The 18,604-nt window shown below is 37.1% G+C and overlaps 1 protein-coding gene across 2 annotated transcripts in view; it reads left to right on the forward strand.

Moving 5' to 3' along the window:
• Nucleotides 1-18,604, forward strand: part of spz6 (Spaetzle domain-containing protein 6) — a 141,401-nt gene that overhangs the window by 55,413 nt on the left and 67,384 nt on the right. For both annotated transcript variants that reach the window (XM_090372869.1, XM_090372868.1), the window contains exon 3: nt 17,182-17,493. In XM_090372869.1, coding sequence (XP_090228995.1) covers nt 17,182-17,493 — 312 coding nt within the window. The remainder of the gene's footprint in view (nt 1-17,181; nt 17,494-18,604) is intronic.

The raw sequence follows: 18,604 nt of genomic DNA on the forward strand, positions 1-18,604 counted from the left end.
AATCCTTTTTTTGTGGACTAATCTTATTAGCGCATTCCCTCAGGGTTCAGTGCTGGGCCCATTGTTGTTTTCTGTATTTATCGATATTGACAAAGACATATCAGCCTTAATGTCTAGGTTGCAGATGATATAAGGATTGGCAGTGTGCTTAATGTACTAAAAAAATTAAAAAAGGGTACTAAAAAATTACAATTTTCTATAGCAGAACGTAACATGTCCACTGGAATAGCCAGCACGACCTCTAATGCTGTCATTCAGATTTGCCAGAGTTTCACATCCTTCCCAATACACCTGGTTCTTCCAAAAACCCCACAACCAGAAGTTGTATGGGGGCGAGGTCTGGTGATCAGGGTGGCCAAGATGTCTGGAAACAATGACTGATGATCCGTTCGTCTGTAAAGTGTTGCCTTAGCAATCTTTGGATAACAGTGGATGTGGGGTGGTGCACCATCTGGCATGAGTATGGTATCCTGAAGGCACCCACGTTGTTGCAGCTCTGGTATTGTGAAATTTGCCAACATTTCATAATATCGCTGTTCAGTGACGGAACAGGTGCTTGGTCCAGTCGGTGTTACCTGTTCAAAAAAATATGGCCCAGTCATCAATGTGGCCGTAAATCCACACCACACTGTCACTTTTGGAGAATGCAACGGGACCTCTTGGATGACTCGAGGGTTTTCTGTTGCTCAAATGCAACAGTTGGGCGTATTCACTTGTCAATTAAGCAGAAGTGGACTTTGTCACTCCAAAGGATGTTCCATGGCGGCCAAGTGATATCCACTTTCCCGCCAAAAACTGAAGTGCGTATGTGAAACGAATATCTGCATTCACCATGCTTTAGCTGTGTAGCATGTGCATATTGTAAGGGTAATACCACAACACCTGATGCATTACTAGCCTTACAGTGGAATACAGCATGTCCACTTCACGAGAAACAGCTGGCACATGGAGATTGACTTGATAAATCCATGACAGCCATAGCCACATCTTCAACACGAGAGGAGTCCACTCATTTTCGACCTCTACCTGGTTGAACACCAAGATGTCCTGTCACTTCAAATTTCGCAATCATTTTGCAGACAGCACAAACAATCATAGGTCCACGCCTTATGTGCTTCTGACGCCAGAATTCTCTGATAGCCGTAGCTGCATTGTTGCTGTTCTGATAGTACAGCTTCACTAATAGCGCCTTTTCCTGCAACGTTGTTGGCATTGCTGCTGTAGTGCAGGCAAACATCTACCGTATGATTTTGAAGAGACTGCTTTGTTTTTATACAGTACAGTAGAGCTGAGTAGTGGTGCTGTGGCAATAACTTACGATTATGCAAATAACTTATGTTATTTGCATAATTGTAACTAAGATAGTTACGTGCCATACAGTGACAAATTTTGCAACTAATCTTTTTTATTTACAATAAATGGCAAGCACATTCTTGTTTGTACCTGTTCTCCAAATTTCTCTTTAGTACGAGCCTTAGAACTCACTCAAGAACCCTCTACATAGGGATACTTTAATTTTAACAATCCTGTATATAGATAGCAGTAATACCAGATTAGCATATCAACTGTGTGGTACTATACTCAGGATAATGGAAAATGAAAAAGACCTGAGGGGTAATTGTGCAGTCAGATATGCTGTTCTATGAGCAATGCAGATAGGCGGCCAGGACAACTCATGGGGTTTTGTCAATGATATACATTTATTTTGCTAGCAGGGATAAGGAGATAATTATCCCATTGTACAAGGCATTGGTTAGTTTAGTCTTGCATTGTGAGAACTACATACAGGTCTGGAGAGCTCATTTTAGGCAAGGTGTAGATATGATGGAATGGGCATAGAGAAGGGCAATGAAATTGATGTGGGAAACAAAAGGGTGACTTAACCAAGAAAGACTTCAGTTCTGCAAATTGCTGCATCTGGAGACTAGGCACCTGCAAAGTGATTTGACTGAGGGGTTTAAGGCTTTGGATTGAGCAAGATGTAGAATGCTGATAGCGTTCTACATATTGCGGCGCCTCCGTAGCCAGGTGGGCAGGAGCAGCAGTGCGTAGCACATGCTTCTTGATTAGACCGCGGTTCGAACCTGTGACCACCAAATATGGAGGATGCACAAAAGTCATGGAATGACCATCGCATATCCCCTGGAGCAATATGGCCTTAGTTGCTAATGCTCCTAAAAACCAAATAACAAACAAACAATCTACATATTGCTCAGGTTACACACATTAGGGGACATAAATTCAAATTGAAGGATGGCTGCAGGAGTGATGTACAGAGATTTGTCTTTAGGCAGTGGTTGATTGTTATGGAAGCAAACAGTTTGAATAAGTTCAAGAACTATACAAATTATTGGAATCAATAGACAGGTGACATGGGAAGGTGTTTTTTTTTTTTTTTTTTTCTGATGCTGAATAAATTTTCTTTCAATATTTGCCAATATTAATACTAGGATGTAGGCCAATAATCACAAAGAAGTTGGGATGTTAAAATGTATTAAAAAAAAAAAAAAAAGGACCTTTGGTTTAAGGTGTTTTTTGTTAATTATTTTTCATCGTATACCACTATGTGACTATCTTAGTTGCTATAAACATGTATTGTTATTTTCTAATTAAAATTAATATATTTTGTTAAAATTTGATGTTCTATGTTACTGATTAACATTTTCTCTGCTGACTTTTCTGATTAGTTTTTACCCATGATCAAAAACCATGGGATTGAGTCAATTGGGATTGGAAAGGGCAGAAACAATTTTGAACTTTCTCCCTCATTATGACTGAATTAATCAGCCTCCAGTAAATGTTGCTTGACAAAAATATCTCGTTTTCCTTCTGTCAGAATTGAAGACAAAAGTTCTAAAATTTGGGTTGCTTCCCCTCCAAGTGAATTTTTTTTTTTTTTTTATTTTTTTTTTTTTATTAATCACAACAACAGCAGCAGCATGAAACCTTATATTTGTGATTTACAAATTACCTTATGATTATCACATATACAAGTTCCTTTACATTGTTACATACATTCATTATTTAAACATTAAATAATACAGAAATAAATAAAAAGAAAACATATATAATCTTTAGAAAATAAAGACTTTTTAAGAATTTTAAAGCAAGAGTACAATAAGTAATAAAGTATTCTCTTTCAACCCCAGCGATTCCATTTGGTGAGCTCCTGGGGTTGAAAGAGAATGGGCTTGGCACACCCAGGTCCTGATCTCGATATCATCATTTTTCTCTTTCTTGGTGATTCCCTTCTACTTCTCTCTCTCTCAGGGTAACTCAGAAATTTTTTTTTTTGGCTGGTGCAGCATAAGCTTCAGACTTTCTTGCACCATATGGAGGCACTGGTTAAAGAAGCACTGCAGGATCATCTAGACAAGACTTCAGTTATAGCTCAGACACAGAATGGGTTTGTTATGGGAAAGTCTTGTCTGACCAGTTTGATTGGATACTATGATGTGGTCACAAAGGAACTGGATGTAGGGAATAACTTTGATATCATATATTTGGATCTTAGAAAGGCTTTTGATACCGTTGCACATGGTATCAAAAGACTGCCGCACAAATTGGAGAAGCGCAGCATTGGAGGCAAAAAAAAAACTATGGATAAAGGGATGGTTGAGTGAGAGAAGACAGAGTGGTAATCAATGGATACTGCTCTTTGTGGACTAATGTTATTAGTGGAGTCCCTCAGAGTTCAATGTTGGGTCCATTGTTGTTTTCTGTATTTATAAATGATATTGATGATGGTATATCAGGCTTAATGTCCAAGTTCGCAGATGATATGAAGGTTTGCAGAGTTGTTAATGACTATGCTGCTGCAACAGGATCTAGAAAAGTTGAGCAGATGGGCTGAGAGGTGGAAAATGAATTTTAACAAATGTAAAGTACTACAAAAGCAGTAACTACAGAGTAACGTATCAACTCGGTGGTACTACACTGACAGTGGTAGAGAATGAAAAGGACCTGGGGGTAATTGTGCAGGCAGATATGAAGTTTTCTGACAGTGCAGACGGTCTGCAAGAGTAGCTCATGGTGTCTTGTCAATGATATTCAGGAATTTTTCTAGCAGGGATAAGGAGGTGATTATCCACTTGTATAAGGCGATGCTAAGGCCACACCTTGAGTACTGTATACAGGTCTGGTAGCCTCATTTCAAGAAGGATGTAGAGCTGCCGGAACAAGTACAGAGAAGGGCAACAAGGTTAGTGAATGGAACAAAGGGTTGCTCTTACGAAGAAAGGCTTAAGTTTTGCAGATTAGTGTTTGGAGACTAGGCACATGGGAGGTGATCTTATTGAGGTGTATAAAGCCTTGAATGCTCAATGCTGATGGCATTCTTTCTCTTGCTCAGAATAATCACCTGAGAGGGCATAAATTCAAATTGAGGAAAGACCGTTGTAGAATGGATGTGCGGAAATTTGCCTTTAGCCAGCGGGTTGTTGATTGTGGAACAGACTTCTATCTTTTGTTGTGGAAGTTGATAGCCTAAATAAATAAATTTAAGGCCTTTGCTGGACAGGTATTTGGAACGAATGGAGAGGTGAAATCGGAGTTTTTTTAGTTTTTTTGGCTGATGCTGCATAAGCTTGCTAATAATTAGCAGAGGCATCGTGTGCCAATGCTAATATGGCTAATAATAATTAAAAAGAATATATTATGATACAGTACTACAAATAAAAAAAAGTATTAAAAATAAGCATAAAGTTACTTTTTGCTTATTTTTAATACTTATCTTTAATACCAAACTAGTTCCAGAGGGATGTTTTGGGGACCCTCTGGAACTGGTAAAATTATTTTTTCTATGTATAGCAAATTGACGATAAATAAAGTTATTATATATTTATGTAAATATAAGAATAAAGTTGAGTTGTTTTAAACAATTTTGAATTTTCTTTTTAGAAACCCACTGCTCATACATATATACACACAGAAACATATGCATATAAACATACACTGTGCTGCCACTTTATTAGGTACACTCCTGCTGTGTACATAAATTGTTTGTCCCACAACATTGCAAGTCACATGACCACATGACAGTTGTGGATACAAATGCAGCAGAACAACCTTTCTAGTATCAGTTAAGCATACAAACCGTAACAAGAATGGGGAAAAGGAGTGATCTAATGGACTTCGAATGTGGCATGGTAGTAGGTGCAAGACGTGCTGGACAAAGCATCTCTGAAACGGCAGTTCTCCTGAACTTTTGACACACCACAGTTTCAAGGGTGTATTGAGAATGGTGCAATGAACAGAAAACATCCTCTCAATGGCACTCCTGTGGAAGAAAATCGCTTGTTGATGAGAGAGGTCAGAGGAGAATGGCTAGAATTGTGCAAGCAAACAGATGGGCCACAATGTCGCACATCATGTCAGAATACAACCTTGGTGTGCAGAAAAAAATATCGCAAAGGACCACTAGTCGCATTTTGTCATGAATGCGCTATAACAGCCGATGGCCACATCGTGTACTTTTGTTATCAATGAAGAACAAGAGGCCACACCTCCTGTGGGCACAGCAACACCAGCACTGGACTATTGAGGATTGGAAATCAGTTGCTTGGTCTGACAAGTCGAAGTTCCTGGTGCATCATGTTGATGGAAGGCTCAGAATTTGGCGAAAACAACAGGAATCCATAGACCCGTCATGTCTGACGACTACTGTGCAAGGTGGTGGGGGCAGTGTTATGGTGTGGGGAATGTTTTCTTGGTACACATTGGTCCATTGATACCCATAGATTCACATCTGAATGCTACATCGTACCTAAACACCATTGTTGACCAAGTGCATCCGTTCATGTTGAGTTTATCCTCAGTCAGATGGTTCCACTATGGAATGGTTCCAGGAACATGACAATGACTTTTCTTTGCTGCAGTGGCCTGCTCAGTCCTCAAATCTCAATACTATTGAACATCTTTGGGATGAGCTGGAAAGGGCTGTTCACTGCAGGCCTACACTTCTGTCAAATCTCAAGGAATTGCGTGACACACTTATGTTGGCATGGTATTCCATTCCTGCACAACATTTTCAGCATCTTGTTCAATCCATGCCTAGATGAATTCAAGCTGTTTTGAAGGCTAAAAGAGGCGCAACACGCTACTAGGTAGGTGTACCTAATAAAGTGGCAGCAAAGTGTATATAGGGGTCTGCAAACATTTTTTGATTTTTAAAGGGGTTCGCAGATCTCAGAAGTTTGGGAACCATTGATTTAGAAAATAAAAAGTTAATCTCTTATTGATTTAAAATAGTACATAAAACAGAAAAATAAATATTATAAACTATAAAACAAATTATAAAATTTGTTTTTAATATTGGTTTTACTAAAAAAGATATCAATCTTGTTTTCATTAAGAAATGCAAGGGTTCTATTAAAATATTCAAATTTAAGGTGATTTGTTCCAAATTCAGTGATATTAAATAAATTATGTTCCCTCAGAGGCCTAGGTGGACAGTTAAACTTAATGTAGGACAGGAGCATTGGAGCATCACCAATCCTTATAATTATAAAAATTAAAATCCATGTCTGATTTATAAATTAAATACCTAATAAGAGATTTTTGTACCTGTTCTAATATTTTTATATATTTTTTCCCCATGGGGTCCACACCTGTGTTGCTTACTCAATTTGGTCGAACAAATGATATATATATATATATATATATAGGCCAATTTTGGAATGTAAGGGCCAATGAAATTAGAGCAGGCTCTTTTTATTAATCCAAGCATTCTGGATGCTCTAACAATTATTTTTATAGCATGAAAAGTAAGAACCATGCTAGTTCTTAATACCCCTAAATCCAAAATTTTGTTTACTCTTTTAATCAGTAAGGAGTCTAAGGTATAATTATAACAAACAGTTAACTGTTTGTGAGAATCAGCTTTAGTTATGACATGGCATTTTTCTATATTCACACAGACCTTGCACTTTAATCCAATTATTAATCAACTGAATGCCCTTTTGTAATTCATCCCAAACCATAGACTGGTTAATCTCTCTATACAATTTCATATTATCAGCATAAGTTAGAATACTTGGCATTTATCTTCCTGTAAAGATAAGTATATATCATTCAAAAACATACCAAAAAGTAAAGTACCCAAGGAGGAATCCTGTGGAACACCACTCTGTATATTGGCGCCTCCGTAGCCAGGTGGGAAGGAGCAGCAGTGCGTAGCACACGCTTCTTGATTAGACCAGGATTCGAGCCCGTCACCACCAAATACGGAGGATGCGGAAAGGTCAAGGGAATGACCACCGCATATTCCTGGAGCAATATGGCCTTAGTTGCTAATGCTCCTAAAAACCAAATAACAAACAACAAACAACTCTGTATATTAATATAATCTGAATAAGAATCATTAAAACAGATAATACTTCTCTATTTTTAAAATAATCTTGGAACCAGGTTAAAGCCAATTCCATTACCCTCATATCAGCAAGCTGTAAGATAGTATGAGAAACTGAATCGAAAGCTTTTGAGGATCTAAACAGATTAAATAGGATAGATAGGGAGGAGGAGTTATGCTGTTAGTTAAGAAACACAAAATCTAAGGGCAAAGGTAAAGAAAGCCAACACGAGAACCAAAGGAAACTTTGGGAAAACTTACCAGGCAAACTCTTTTTTTCCCACTACATTCAGTTTTTCCCTGCATTCTCAGTAAACAGATGGTGCGTGTTATTGGTTGGTTGGTTTTTAGGAGTTTTATGGCGCATCAGCAACTAAGTCTATTGTACACCATGTGTGTTATCGGTAGTGGCAGTAGAAGTCGATAATGAGGTATTGATTACTTTTTCTAATTATTAAAAGCAGATTATTGGAGTTAATGGATGTAATGCCTTTGTGGCTGAAATTTACTTACGGGTACACCCTCCAGACTGCCTCAGTCTTAGGTGTTTATTCCCTCACTTTCCACTGTTTTAAAATAGGAAAACGTTACAGATGGTGTGTGTTATCGGTAGAAATTCATTTCCTATTGGGAATAAACAGTGGGAAGGGGGATAAACACCCTAAGGCTGTGGCAGTCTGGAGTGTGTACCCATAAGTGAATTTCAGTCCACTCGTGAACTCCAATAATCTGCTTTTAATAATGAGGAAAAAAAAAACTAATCAAGACATTGTTATTGACCTCTACTGCCACTACCCATAACACGCACCATCTGTTTACCGAGAATGCAGGGAGAAACTGCAGTAGTGGGAAATGGCTTTTCCCGGTAAATTAAGCGAAGTTTCCTGTGGTTCTCATGTTAGCTTTCTTTACCTTAGCCAATCTAAGGAAGTGCATCCAGTTTGTTGTGATGTAAGCACTGGGAAAGCAAAAATGAGAGTAGGAGTGTGTTATAGGTCTGACTCTGATGAGTGCAACAAACAACTGTACAGAGAAATGGAGTGGCCAGTAAATCAGATTGTCTAATAATGGGAGATTTTAACTTCCCAGATATTGACTAGAACTTGTGGGTTGGTCACTCACCACTAGAAACACTTTTGTGGATTTATTAGATGGTTGTTTTCTACAGCAACATGTTAGAGAGGCAACCAGAGAGAATAATACTCTTGATCTGATTATCAGCAGTGATTATTTGTGCATTAAAAATTCACAGATAAAGGAACCACTGGGTGGCAGTGATCAGTTTACTGATGTGGAATTTACTTGAAGATGTTACTACCATTAGGGTAAAGGGAAGGGCTTTTGCTTTCATAAAGATGACTACAGTGATCTCAGAGGTTTTTTTAAATTCTATAGAGTGTTACCAACAGCAAATTCTAAATGAGAAGGTATTCAAGGAAGTAATCGTGGAAGCTAATAGGCTTTTCATACCAATTAAGAAATGCTGTTCATGGTTTAGGCCTAAAAAGATGTCAGATGAATTAATGAGACTCGTGGCAGAAAAGAAAAATGCAGGGGTGCATATTAATTATGTCTAGGCTAGTCTGTCTACAACAGAAGCCTACGATAGATATAAGCAAGTCACGAAAGAAGTTAGGCAAGCGAAGACAGATTACGAGAAATCTGTAAAAGGATGCTAAGAAAAACAGCAAGGACTTCTTAAGTTATATAAATCTAGAAGGAAAGGGATGAATCAGATTGGTCTACTTGATATCGATGATTCGACTGTTGATGATCCTGCTCAGATAGCTGATAATCTGAATGAGTAGTTTGCGTCTATATGCACATTAAGGGAGGAAAATGCCACACATTTATCAAACCATAACAGAGTACGTAATGATTTTATAATACCCGAGAGCAAAGTGGCAGAGAAATTGTTGAAGTTAAACATAATACGGTTCCTGGGGTGGATGGAATCTATCCAGTTATATTAGAGGTGGCAAAGAAAGTAAGGAAACCTTTAAGTAAGCCATAATTATAGCAGCATCCTTGGACTGAGGGGAAGTCCCCATGGACTGGAGATGTGCACATTTATCCCCAATTCACAAAGGAGGAATCTAAGGATGACAGGAGTAATTATAGACCAGTTAGTTTAACTTTTGTTCTGGGAAAAATAATGGGGTCACTGGTTAAAGAAGTGATGCAGGATCACCTAGACAAGACTTCAGTAATAGTTCAGACACAGCATGGATTTGTTAAGGGGAAGACTTGTCTGACCAATTTGATTGGATACTATGATGTGGTCACAAAGGTACTGGATGCAAAAAAATTTTGATATCATATACTTGGATTTCAGGAAAGCTTTTGATACTGTTACGCCTGGAAGACTGCTGTACAAATTGGAGTGGTATGGCATTAAGGGCAAGTTGCTGCAATGGATAAAAGGGTGGTTGAGTGGGAGAAGACAGAGAGTGGTAATAAATGGACACTGCTCTATGTGGACTAATGTTATTAGTGGAGTCCCTCAGGGTTCGGTGCCGGGCACATTGTTGTGTTGTGTATTTATTAATGATATCGATGAAGGTATATCAGGCTTGATGTCCAAGTTGGCAGATGATACAAAGGTTGCCAGGGTTGTTAATGACAGTAAAGACGGTGTGCTACTGCAACAGGATCTAGAAAATTTGGGCAGATGGGCTGAGAAGTTGCAACTGAAGTTTACCATTGACAAATGCAAAGTACTGTATATGGGTAGCAGTAACTCAAGAGAAACGTACCAACTGTGTGGTACTACACTCGGGGAAGTGGAGAATGAAAAAGACCTCTGGGTAATTGTGCAGTCAGATATGAAGTTCTCTGAGCAGTGCAGATGGGCTGCAAGAGCAGGTCACGGAGTCTTGTCAATGATAAATAGGAATTTTGATAGCAGGGATAAGAAGGTGATTATCCCCTTGTATAAGACAATAGTCAGGCCACATCTTGAGTATTGCATACGAGTCTGGGGCCTCATTTTAGTATGGATTTAGAGTTTCTAGAATAAGTACAGAGAAGGTAATCAAGATTGGCGAGAGGAACAATGAGGTGCTATTACGAAGAAAGGCTGAAGTTCTGCAAATTGCAATATCTGGAGAATAGGCACCTGCAAGGTGATCTGATTGAGGTGTACAAGGCCTTGAATGGTTTGAGCAGGCTCAATGCTGATGGGGCACTTCTGCTTGCTTGGATTTGAGAACCTGAGGGGCATAAATTCAATTTGAGGAAAGACAGGTGTAGAATAGATGTGCAGAACTTTGCCTTCAGCCATGGGATAGTTTATTGCTGGAATGGACTTCCGTCTGTTGTTGTGGAAGTTGATAGTTTAACTAAATTTAAGGCAAAACTAGACAAACATTTGGAGTGAATGGATGGGTGAAATGGGAGGTTTTTTTTTTTTGGTTGATGCTGTATAAGCTTGCTTTCTTGCATCATATGCCTCTGCTAATGTGTTTAAGGTCTTACAGTAATGGTATTGTAATATAACAAATATAAGACTCAACAAAACGAAAAATAAGTAATAAAACATAATACCCCTGTAGTTAAAAATCAGTGGGCACAAGTTTTCTAGACCATGAGACAACAGGGAGTCTAGGGAATATTGACTGTACATTATATACAATCCTAAATGTAAAAAGATATCAACTTTCAATTATATTGTTAATATCAATATGGTTGTCAATCACTTTTTATATTTTATGATATTTAGTGCTTTATTAAAATGATAGTAAAGGAAGGCTGAACGGAAATTATTACCAAGTAGTTTATTATGGAGAATTTTGTTATTATCTATAAAGAGATTGTTATTACATATGGTGACAATCCTGATGCATTGAAAGAGTATTATATTTAAATGTATTTTTTTTGAGTTGTTAGAGTGCCAATGGGTGAAGCTGACCACATTAAAATTAAAAGGCATCTCCTTTATTATATATATTAATTGACGTATGTGGGCTGTTGATGTTAATGTCCAGGTCCAAGTAATTAGCTGAATAGTCATTGTTATTTGTTCTTTACAGAGTAAGTTCTGGAGGGTAAATGCTAGAAAAGTCCTGTAGAAATGTGGGGTTGTTGATTACCAATAAGTCATCTCTGTACCTGTAAATACTTATATCTGAGGGTAGTATGGTGATTTCAGACGAGTATAGGTAAGCTATAACACAGCTCGCTGCCCATAGGGGTCCCTTAATTGAAATTTATTAAAAGTAAATCTCTTGCTTCAATAACAGATGAAAATCTGGAAAATCAATTTAGATGTGCAACTACCAATATTGAAGTAGTTTTAAAAAAATTGAGTGATTGCAAAGAAAAGCAAATATCTCATTGGTTTAGATATGTAATAAAAATGAATGAATAAAAATAAATTTTTATGGCATTGGATTTTTTATTTTTAAAAGAGTTTTATTTTACATGCAACCCATGGAAAATTGTAGTTCGTCAAGGTAGTTCGCAGAACGATTTGGGTTGGACAGGCCTGTTCTAAAGCTTTGCCAGGCTTATGAACATAACTGTACTTACAAGAGGTGATGAATCTGAAACCAGTGGGGTTTTTGTGAAAGTTGGGTATGAAGTAAATATAAGGAAATTTGTAGTTATTAATTTTTAATTTCTTTGATATCGTAATGTGCGAACCATCCCAAGGAAAAGTAGAGAATAAATTGGGGGAATCGAGGAAAGCGTTGGAAGAGAGAGGCATGAGGATAAGTAGAACAAAGACAGAATATATGGCATCGAATGGAGAAGATGAAAGTTCTACAAAACTGCAGGAGGAAAAGCTACTGTCAGTTTCGAAATTTAAGTATCTGGGATTGAACGTAGAGATGGATGGAGGATCGAGTGCAGAAATACAGCATAAAGTGCAATGTGGCTGGTTGAACTGGAGAAAGATGAGTGGGGTGCTGTGTGATAAGAAAGTAAATTGTAGAATGAAGGGAAGAGTGTATAAAACCGCATTGATGTATGGTGCTGAGACATGGGCGATTACAAGGGCCCAGGAGAAGAAGATGGAAGTGGCAAAGATGAGGATGCTAAGATGGATGTGTGGTGTGACGAGGAAGGACAGGATAAGAAATGACTACATCAAAGGTACAGTTAAGGTGGGACTCTGAGTAAAAAAAATGCAGGAATCTAGGTTGAGGTGGCTTGGACATGTGGAACGAAGAAGTGAGGAGTATATGGGGAAGAGATGTGAAAAGTTGGAGGTGACAGGGAAAAGGAAGAGGGAGAGACCTAAGCTGAGATGGAAGGACAAGGTGGCAGAGGATTTAAAAGAGAGAGAGGATGGAGGAGAGAGAAAGCCCAGGATAGGGAGAAATGGAGGAAAAGAATTAAGGATGGAAAGTCCGACCCCATATAAACATGCGAAGATAAAGAAGAAGAAGATTAATTTTTAATTTCTTGCAGAAGGCAATTAATTTCTTTGTGATTATATTGCAGTTATTGGTGATAGATTTGTAGGTAGCACTGGAATTAAGTTCTGTTCAACGTATGTAAAATAAAAAGCTTTACAGATAATGGCATAGTTACTGGAGGCTTTGCCCACTGGAGTGATGACAAAATGTTTATGTAGATCTGCCAATTGTTTTATTTTGGAAAAATGGTATTTAAATCCAGCAGAAGGGTGCATATGTGGCATTAATGTTTTATAGTAGTAGTGGCATGTGATGCAAGAAAGCAAGTGTATGAGCTTATGCGGCATCAGCCAAAAAAAAAAAAAAAAAAAAATTCACACAACCATTCCCTCTAAATGTTTGTCTAGTTCCTCCTTAAATTTATTTAACCTATCAACTTCCACGACAGATGGAAGTTTGTTCCAGCAATTAATCACCCGCTGGCTAAAGGCAATATACTACTAATATACTATTAGTTATGCAGTATATTAGCTAGCACTGAATTTATCCATAATTGGAAGACTTCAAGGGATGTTATGATGGTAAGAAAGCTTAAAACAGAAGTTGAGTAAAACTTGATATATAACTGTTTTTTGAAACTTGTGAAGTTGATTTTGGTGTATAACCTATATTTGAAGCAATAAGATATGAGAGTTCTTAATTCCTGGTTGGGTATAATATTTAAATTACCAGTTATAATGTGACAAAAATGTGCATTAACAAAGGGTTGGAAGTTAGCCTGATGGCAAATACATCCATGGGCAAAATGCTCAAGATCAAATTTATCCATGTTAGTGGCTAGAGGTTTATAGTTGCCTGCTATGAGTCCAAATGGTTTAGAATATCTGAATATTGATATAATGTACAGATTCTAGCAGCCAGTAGGAAGTAGATCATCAAATTTATTAATGCAACTATTAATGTTGATGCTGTCCAAGCTAGCATTATATTTAAGTATGATGGCAGTATTCTGTTGGTTATTCTGATTGATGCTAGATTTTAATTTAAATTTACAAATATCTGTTAAAAGGTGAAGTAAGTGTTTAGATGTGAACTTAAAAGTTGAGGATGAACCTGTAAAGAGCCTTTAGAATACTATGCTTAGTACAAAAACATAGTATTCTAAATTTTTTGTTATATATAAAAAATATTTTTTATTTTTTTTTGTTTTTTTGACATTTAGTCTTATATTTGTTATATTACAATACTATTACTGACTTAAACAAATGGGACATATGCCCAGACCTATGTCTGGGGACCTACTACTGGTACAGGTTCGCAACCCCTGACTGCCCGAGCATTACTGTATTCCCCTTCTTCCAATTGCTTTTTACTGTTCTTAGACCATGTTACTTATTTCTTGTGCACGATTAGGTTGATCGAAAGCAATATTCAATATGCTACCTTTCTGCTATCTCTCACTTTTTTCATCTACAACAAAGTTTAGAGTCTTTTAACGCTACTGTGTAAGTTATAGATTTATCCCCTGTACTGGTCGATATGCATCATTTGTTTAATTACTGACTTTTCCCATCATTCGGATTAAGTTTATTTTGACCTATTTACACCTTTTTCTCCCATACCCGGGGTTACTTTAATGTGTCATAAATATGCTGGGAACTCATTTGCTAACTTCTTTGGTCACCGATACAGCCTTGTTGATATTCAACAAGGCTGAGAACCTGTATCGGTGTACAGGTTCTCAGCCCATTTCACTGACTGACACCACAGTAAGTTGTCCTTGTTTGACTATATCCTTTAGTCTTCACATTACATTTCTTTTGTTGAAATTCACTTAGGGCTGCTTGCTATTTTATTCAATTTAACTTTTATCGGAATTAACTTTATCTTGATTTTTGTTTTTTACTTTTAATCAGATTTGATTTGTTTCTTATTACTTTTCATTTTGGTCTCTATCAGGCTGGCTGTGATATATATGTCAGCTCACTTTTTCCGTTTGCTTCATATATTTCATATCAGAAACAGAGACCTTACTTCTTGCTATATATTTCCTTTGGTTTTGGCTGCTGACCCTTGAAGAAGTTAAAATCTTAGGATCTATAGCATTAAGTACTATTTATAGTATTTCATTTTATTTTTCAGGCACTTATTTAATTTTTCCATTGTAACTACATCTGACACGTCAGCATTCCCCTACTCATACTCTAATCTACTTATATATATATATACACTGAGTGATCACTGAATTATGACCACCCTTAAGAAAACTGAATGCGACCCATTGACCACGTGAGGTACGAGAGTGCAGAGTTAGTCGAACTATGTGGCATAGATAAGGTGTCAGTGGTTCAGTAGGTAGTAAAATTCTGAGTGTGATGGGTAAAAGGAAGGATTTACCAGACTTTGATAAAGGACAGATTGTGGGTGCTCAGTGAGCTGGTGCCTTGATTTCCCAAACAGCTGAACTGGTGGGGTGTTCGACAGCTGCCGTAGTTAAAGTGTACCAGGACTGGCGTCAAAATGGTCAAACAACAATCCGACTGCAAAAGTCAGCGAAATGTTCATGTTAGAGGTGAGCGCTGGGTCCGATGACTCGTACAGGCAAACAGGCACAGCACTGTTGAAGAGTTGACTACCCAATACAACATGGGCCAACCCAGAACAATATCTGGTATGACCATGCATTGCATGCACACACATATGGGCTATACCAGCAGATGACCCCTACGGCATCCTCTCCTAACCAAGGTTCATAGGCATAAAAGACTTGCCTGGTGCAGAGGGTATGCAAGTTGGACGTTAAAAGACTGGAAGAAGGTGTGCGAGTCAGATGAATCACATTATTTACTCCACACCGTGGATGGTCGTGTATGGATTTGGCATCAACAACATGAGGCTCTTCATCCATCATGCATGGTATCAAAAGTGCAGGCCGGTGGAGGCGGTTGTATGGTGTGGGGCATGTTTCACTGGCAGGAACTCGGACCCCCTGGTGCATGTGGAACAACGTATCAGTGGTCTCCGCTATTTTCAACTGCTTGCTGACTGTGTACACCCCGCTATGTTACACTTTTTCCCGAATAGCAATGGTGTCTTCCAAGATGACAATGCGCCAAGCCATCGGGCACTCATTGTGCAGGAATGGTTTGAGGAACACAGTTCTGACTTTCAGCATATCGATTGGCCTCCGAACTCCCCCAATATCAATCCCACAGAGCACTTGTGGGACACTATGGAAAGGCATATCAGGTGTCTGGATACACCAATCGCCTTCATACCTGCATTGCTGACCGCATTACATACAGCTTGGTTGGCCCTACCTCCCGAACGCTTCCGATACTTTGTTGAATCAATGCCACCTCGGATAGCTGCTGTACTGAGGGCAAAAGGAGGCCCTATGAATGAAGTATTAGGTAAGTGGTCATAATTCAGTGATCACTCAGTGTGTATATATATAAAAAATCAAGATAATCTTACGTTTTAGGTAAATATAGGTCAGGTCCTGCCACACTAAATTTAATAAGTGTAATAAAAGGATTTAAACTGAACATAAAAAAATTCAGTTTATTTGCATTATTATTCAGAGATATTCTCATTAAAATAGATTTCTTGTGGATGTTTCATAAGATATTTTGGAACACTGAATTAAATTCATAATGACGGTAATTACATTAAACATATAATTTGGAAAAATGGGAACAAAAACTTTATGCCTTGTCTACCTGGCACAGTATTCAAATTTATTAGCCAGTTTATTGGTCTGTACTAATCCTATTTGACAGGATTAGTAGAGATCAACAAGAGATATATAGCTTGTAGGTTTCTTTAACAGCAAAATATATAATCAGATGCTGGTGTTAACAAGCTATGGGAAGTTTTTATGTGATGAAATAAAAACTTCCCATACTGAAGCTGAGAATGTGGATTTTAACTGACAATTGTCAGTTAAAATCCATATTCTCAGCTTCTTTTGTAAATGGCTCCCTGAAGAATTCTCTTCTCCATCACCTTATCATATTGGCTTTGTATTCCATATGCCATTTTTTAAACAGATGCAGATATTGTGTGGGTGATTAATACTTGAATATGAGTGGGTTAGAATACTGCAAACAGAAAATGGGGGAGAGAGAGAGAGATAAGCGCGCACACACACACATATGAAGTAAATTAGGAACATTTCTAATTCAGCAGCTATGGATATTTATTATTCTGGCGTGCTCTCTACCCACTATCGATGGTCTGCTGTTGTATTGCTTGTCTATTTTTCCAGAGTATAACACCCTTTGCATAATTTAATTCATGGATAATTTCATTAATATGCCAAACGGTAATAATTTAATTATTAAATTAAATGAAATATTTAATTTAATAATTCTTAGCCTTACTAGTGAACTTTGATAATTTTTTTGTTGTATAGAACTTCAACTGGTCAACTAGCAGTAGTACAAATTAATCTCCCCCCTTTTATAGTGAACTGATTCGGAACAAGACATTGAAATACCTATCCAGAATTCTGCCATTCTTGAAACAGAATAATAACATCCCTAAAGTGGCAAGGTTTATTGGTGCTCCTCTTTCATATCGAGAACCCGGTGGTTATGATCCTCATCAGCTACTAGCGAATTACAGAAGGAGACGTTCAGTCAGTGATAATAATAGTCAAGTTACTGATACCTCAATGATGAAAATGCCTATTAATAATACTGAACATCAAGGAATAAATAAGATACCCAGAGGTTTTTTTGATCACATCAGTTCATCTTGTGACTCTGGGAATGGAATGTAAGTTAAATTAATATGCATTTAATAAACTAGTTATTACTTAACTGTAACTGGAAGTAAACAAAAGTTCTTTTTATTTGAAATAAAGGTTTTAATTTGGCCAATAAGTGTGGCTCCAAGGGTTAATGAGTCCATTAACCCTTGGAACCACATGTAATGTCTGACAGATACTACTTTTTAAAATTTATTTATTTTTTTAAATTTGAGAAAAAAGTCCTCCTGTATACATTTTCCCACTAACATTCTCTAAATGAGCATACAGTATTTTCTGCATTTGTTTTTATTTACTAGAGTTAAGAGAGAGATCTGTTTGTTTGCTACCTGATGCTGTTCAACTGGCAACTGTGGAGTAGGGTTTGAATTGTGGGTTATATATTGCACCAATGAAATATTATAATTTTTCTCTTTTTTTTTTTTTTGTTTTGATTTTTTAAAAACTGCTTTTTTTTTTTTTTTTAAAAGACGTGGGTTTTCTGGGCAAAAATCTGAAAAATGGATTGACAGGGATATAGTACAAGGGGAGTGAAAAATTTGAATGGGAAAAATTAGGATAAATTAAACATTTTCAGTTAAAAAATATTTAAAAATGAAATATTTATTAACAAAAAAAAAGCATCTGACAGATTTTCATGTGACTAGGTTTATTCCATTTAGGAGTGCAATGGGCAGTGGGTTAAACAGAATGCAGCTAGCTAATTTAGTAAGTTAAAAAAAAAAATTACTATACACAAAATCATATTGTTTGTTAGTATGGTCCCTGGTCCCTGTAAAGGCATCTGGGATGGCCTAGTGTAGTGTTGGGGACACCAAAATTTTGACAGAATTTTAAATCTTTTAATATAAAATTAATTTTATATAAATTTATTACAATTAATCTAAAATGTCTTACTGTGATAAAACAATTTATAATACTTATTATACTATTTGATGTATTTTTAAATTTGTTATAGTTCTATATACAAAAAAAAAATCTGTAGAGTGCCATTGTCATCATTCACTCTTCATTAAATTTTAAATGAAGTTACTTGAAAATTGTTCCATGTGCATTTTGTAAGTGGTACTTTTTTTTGTCAGTTTTATTAAACGTATACAACAGAAAATACTTAATAGT

This window comes from Mastigoproctus giganteus, chromosome 4 (assembly GCF_048544385.1).
Source record: "Mastigoproctus giganteus isolate SK-2022 chromosome 4, ASM4854438v1, whole genome shotgun sequence".
NCBI lineage: Eukaryota > Metazoa > Arthropoda > Arachnida > Uropygi > Thelyphonidae > Mastigoproctus > Mastigoproctus giganteus.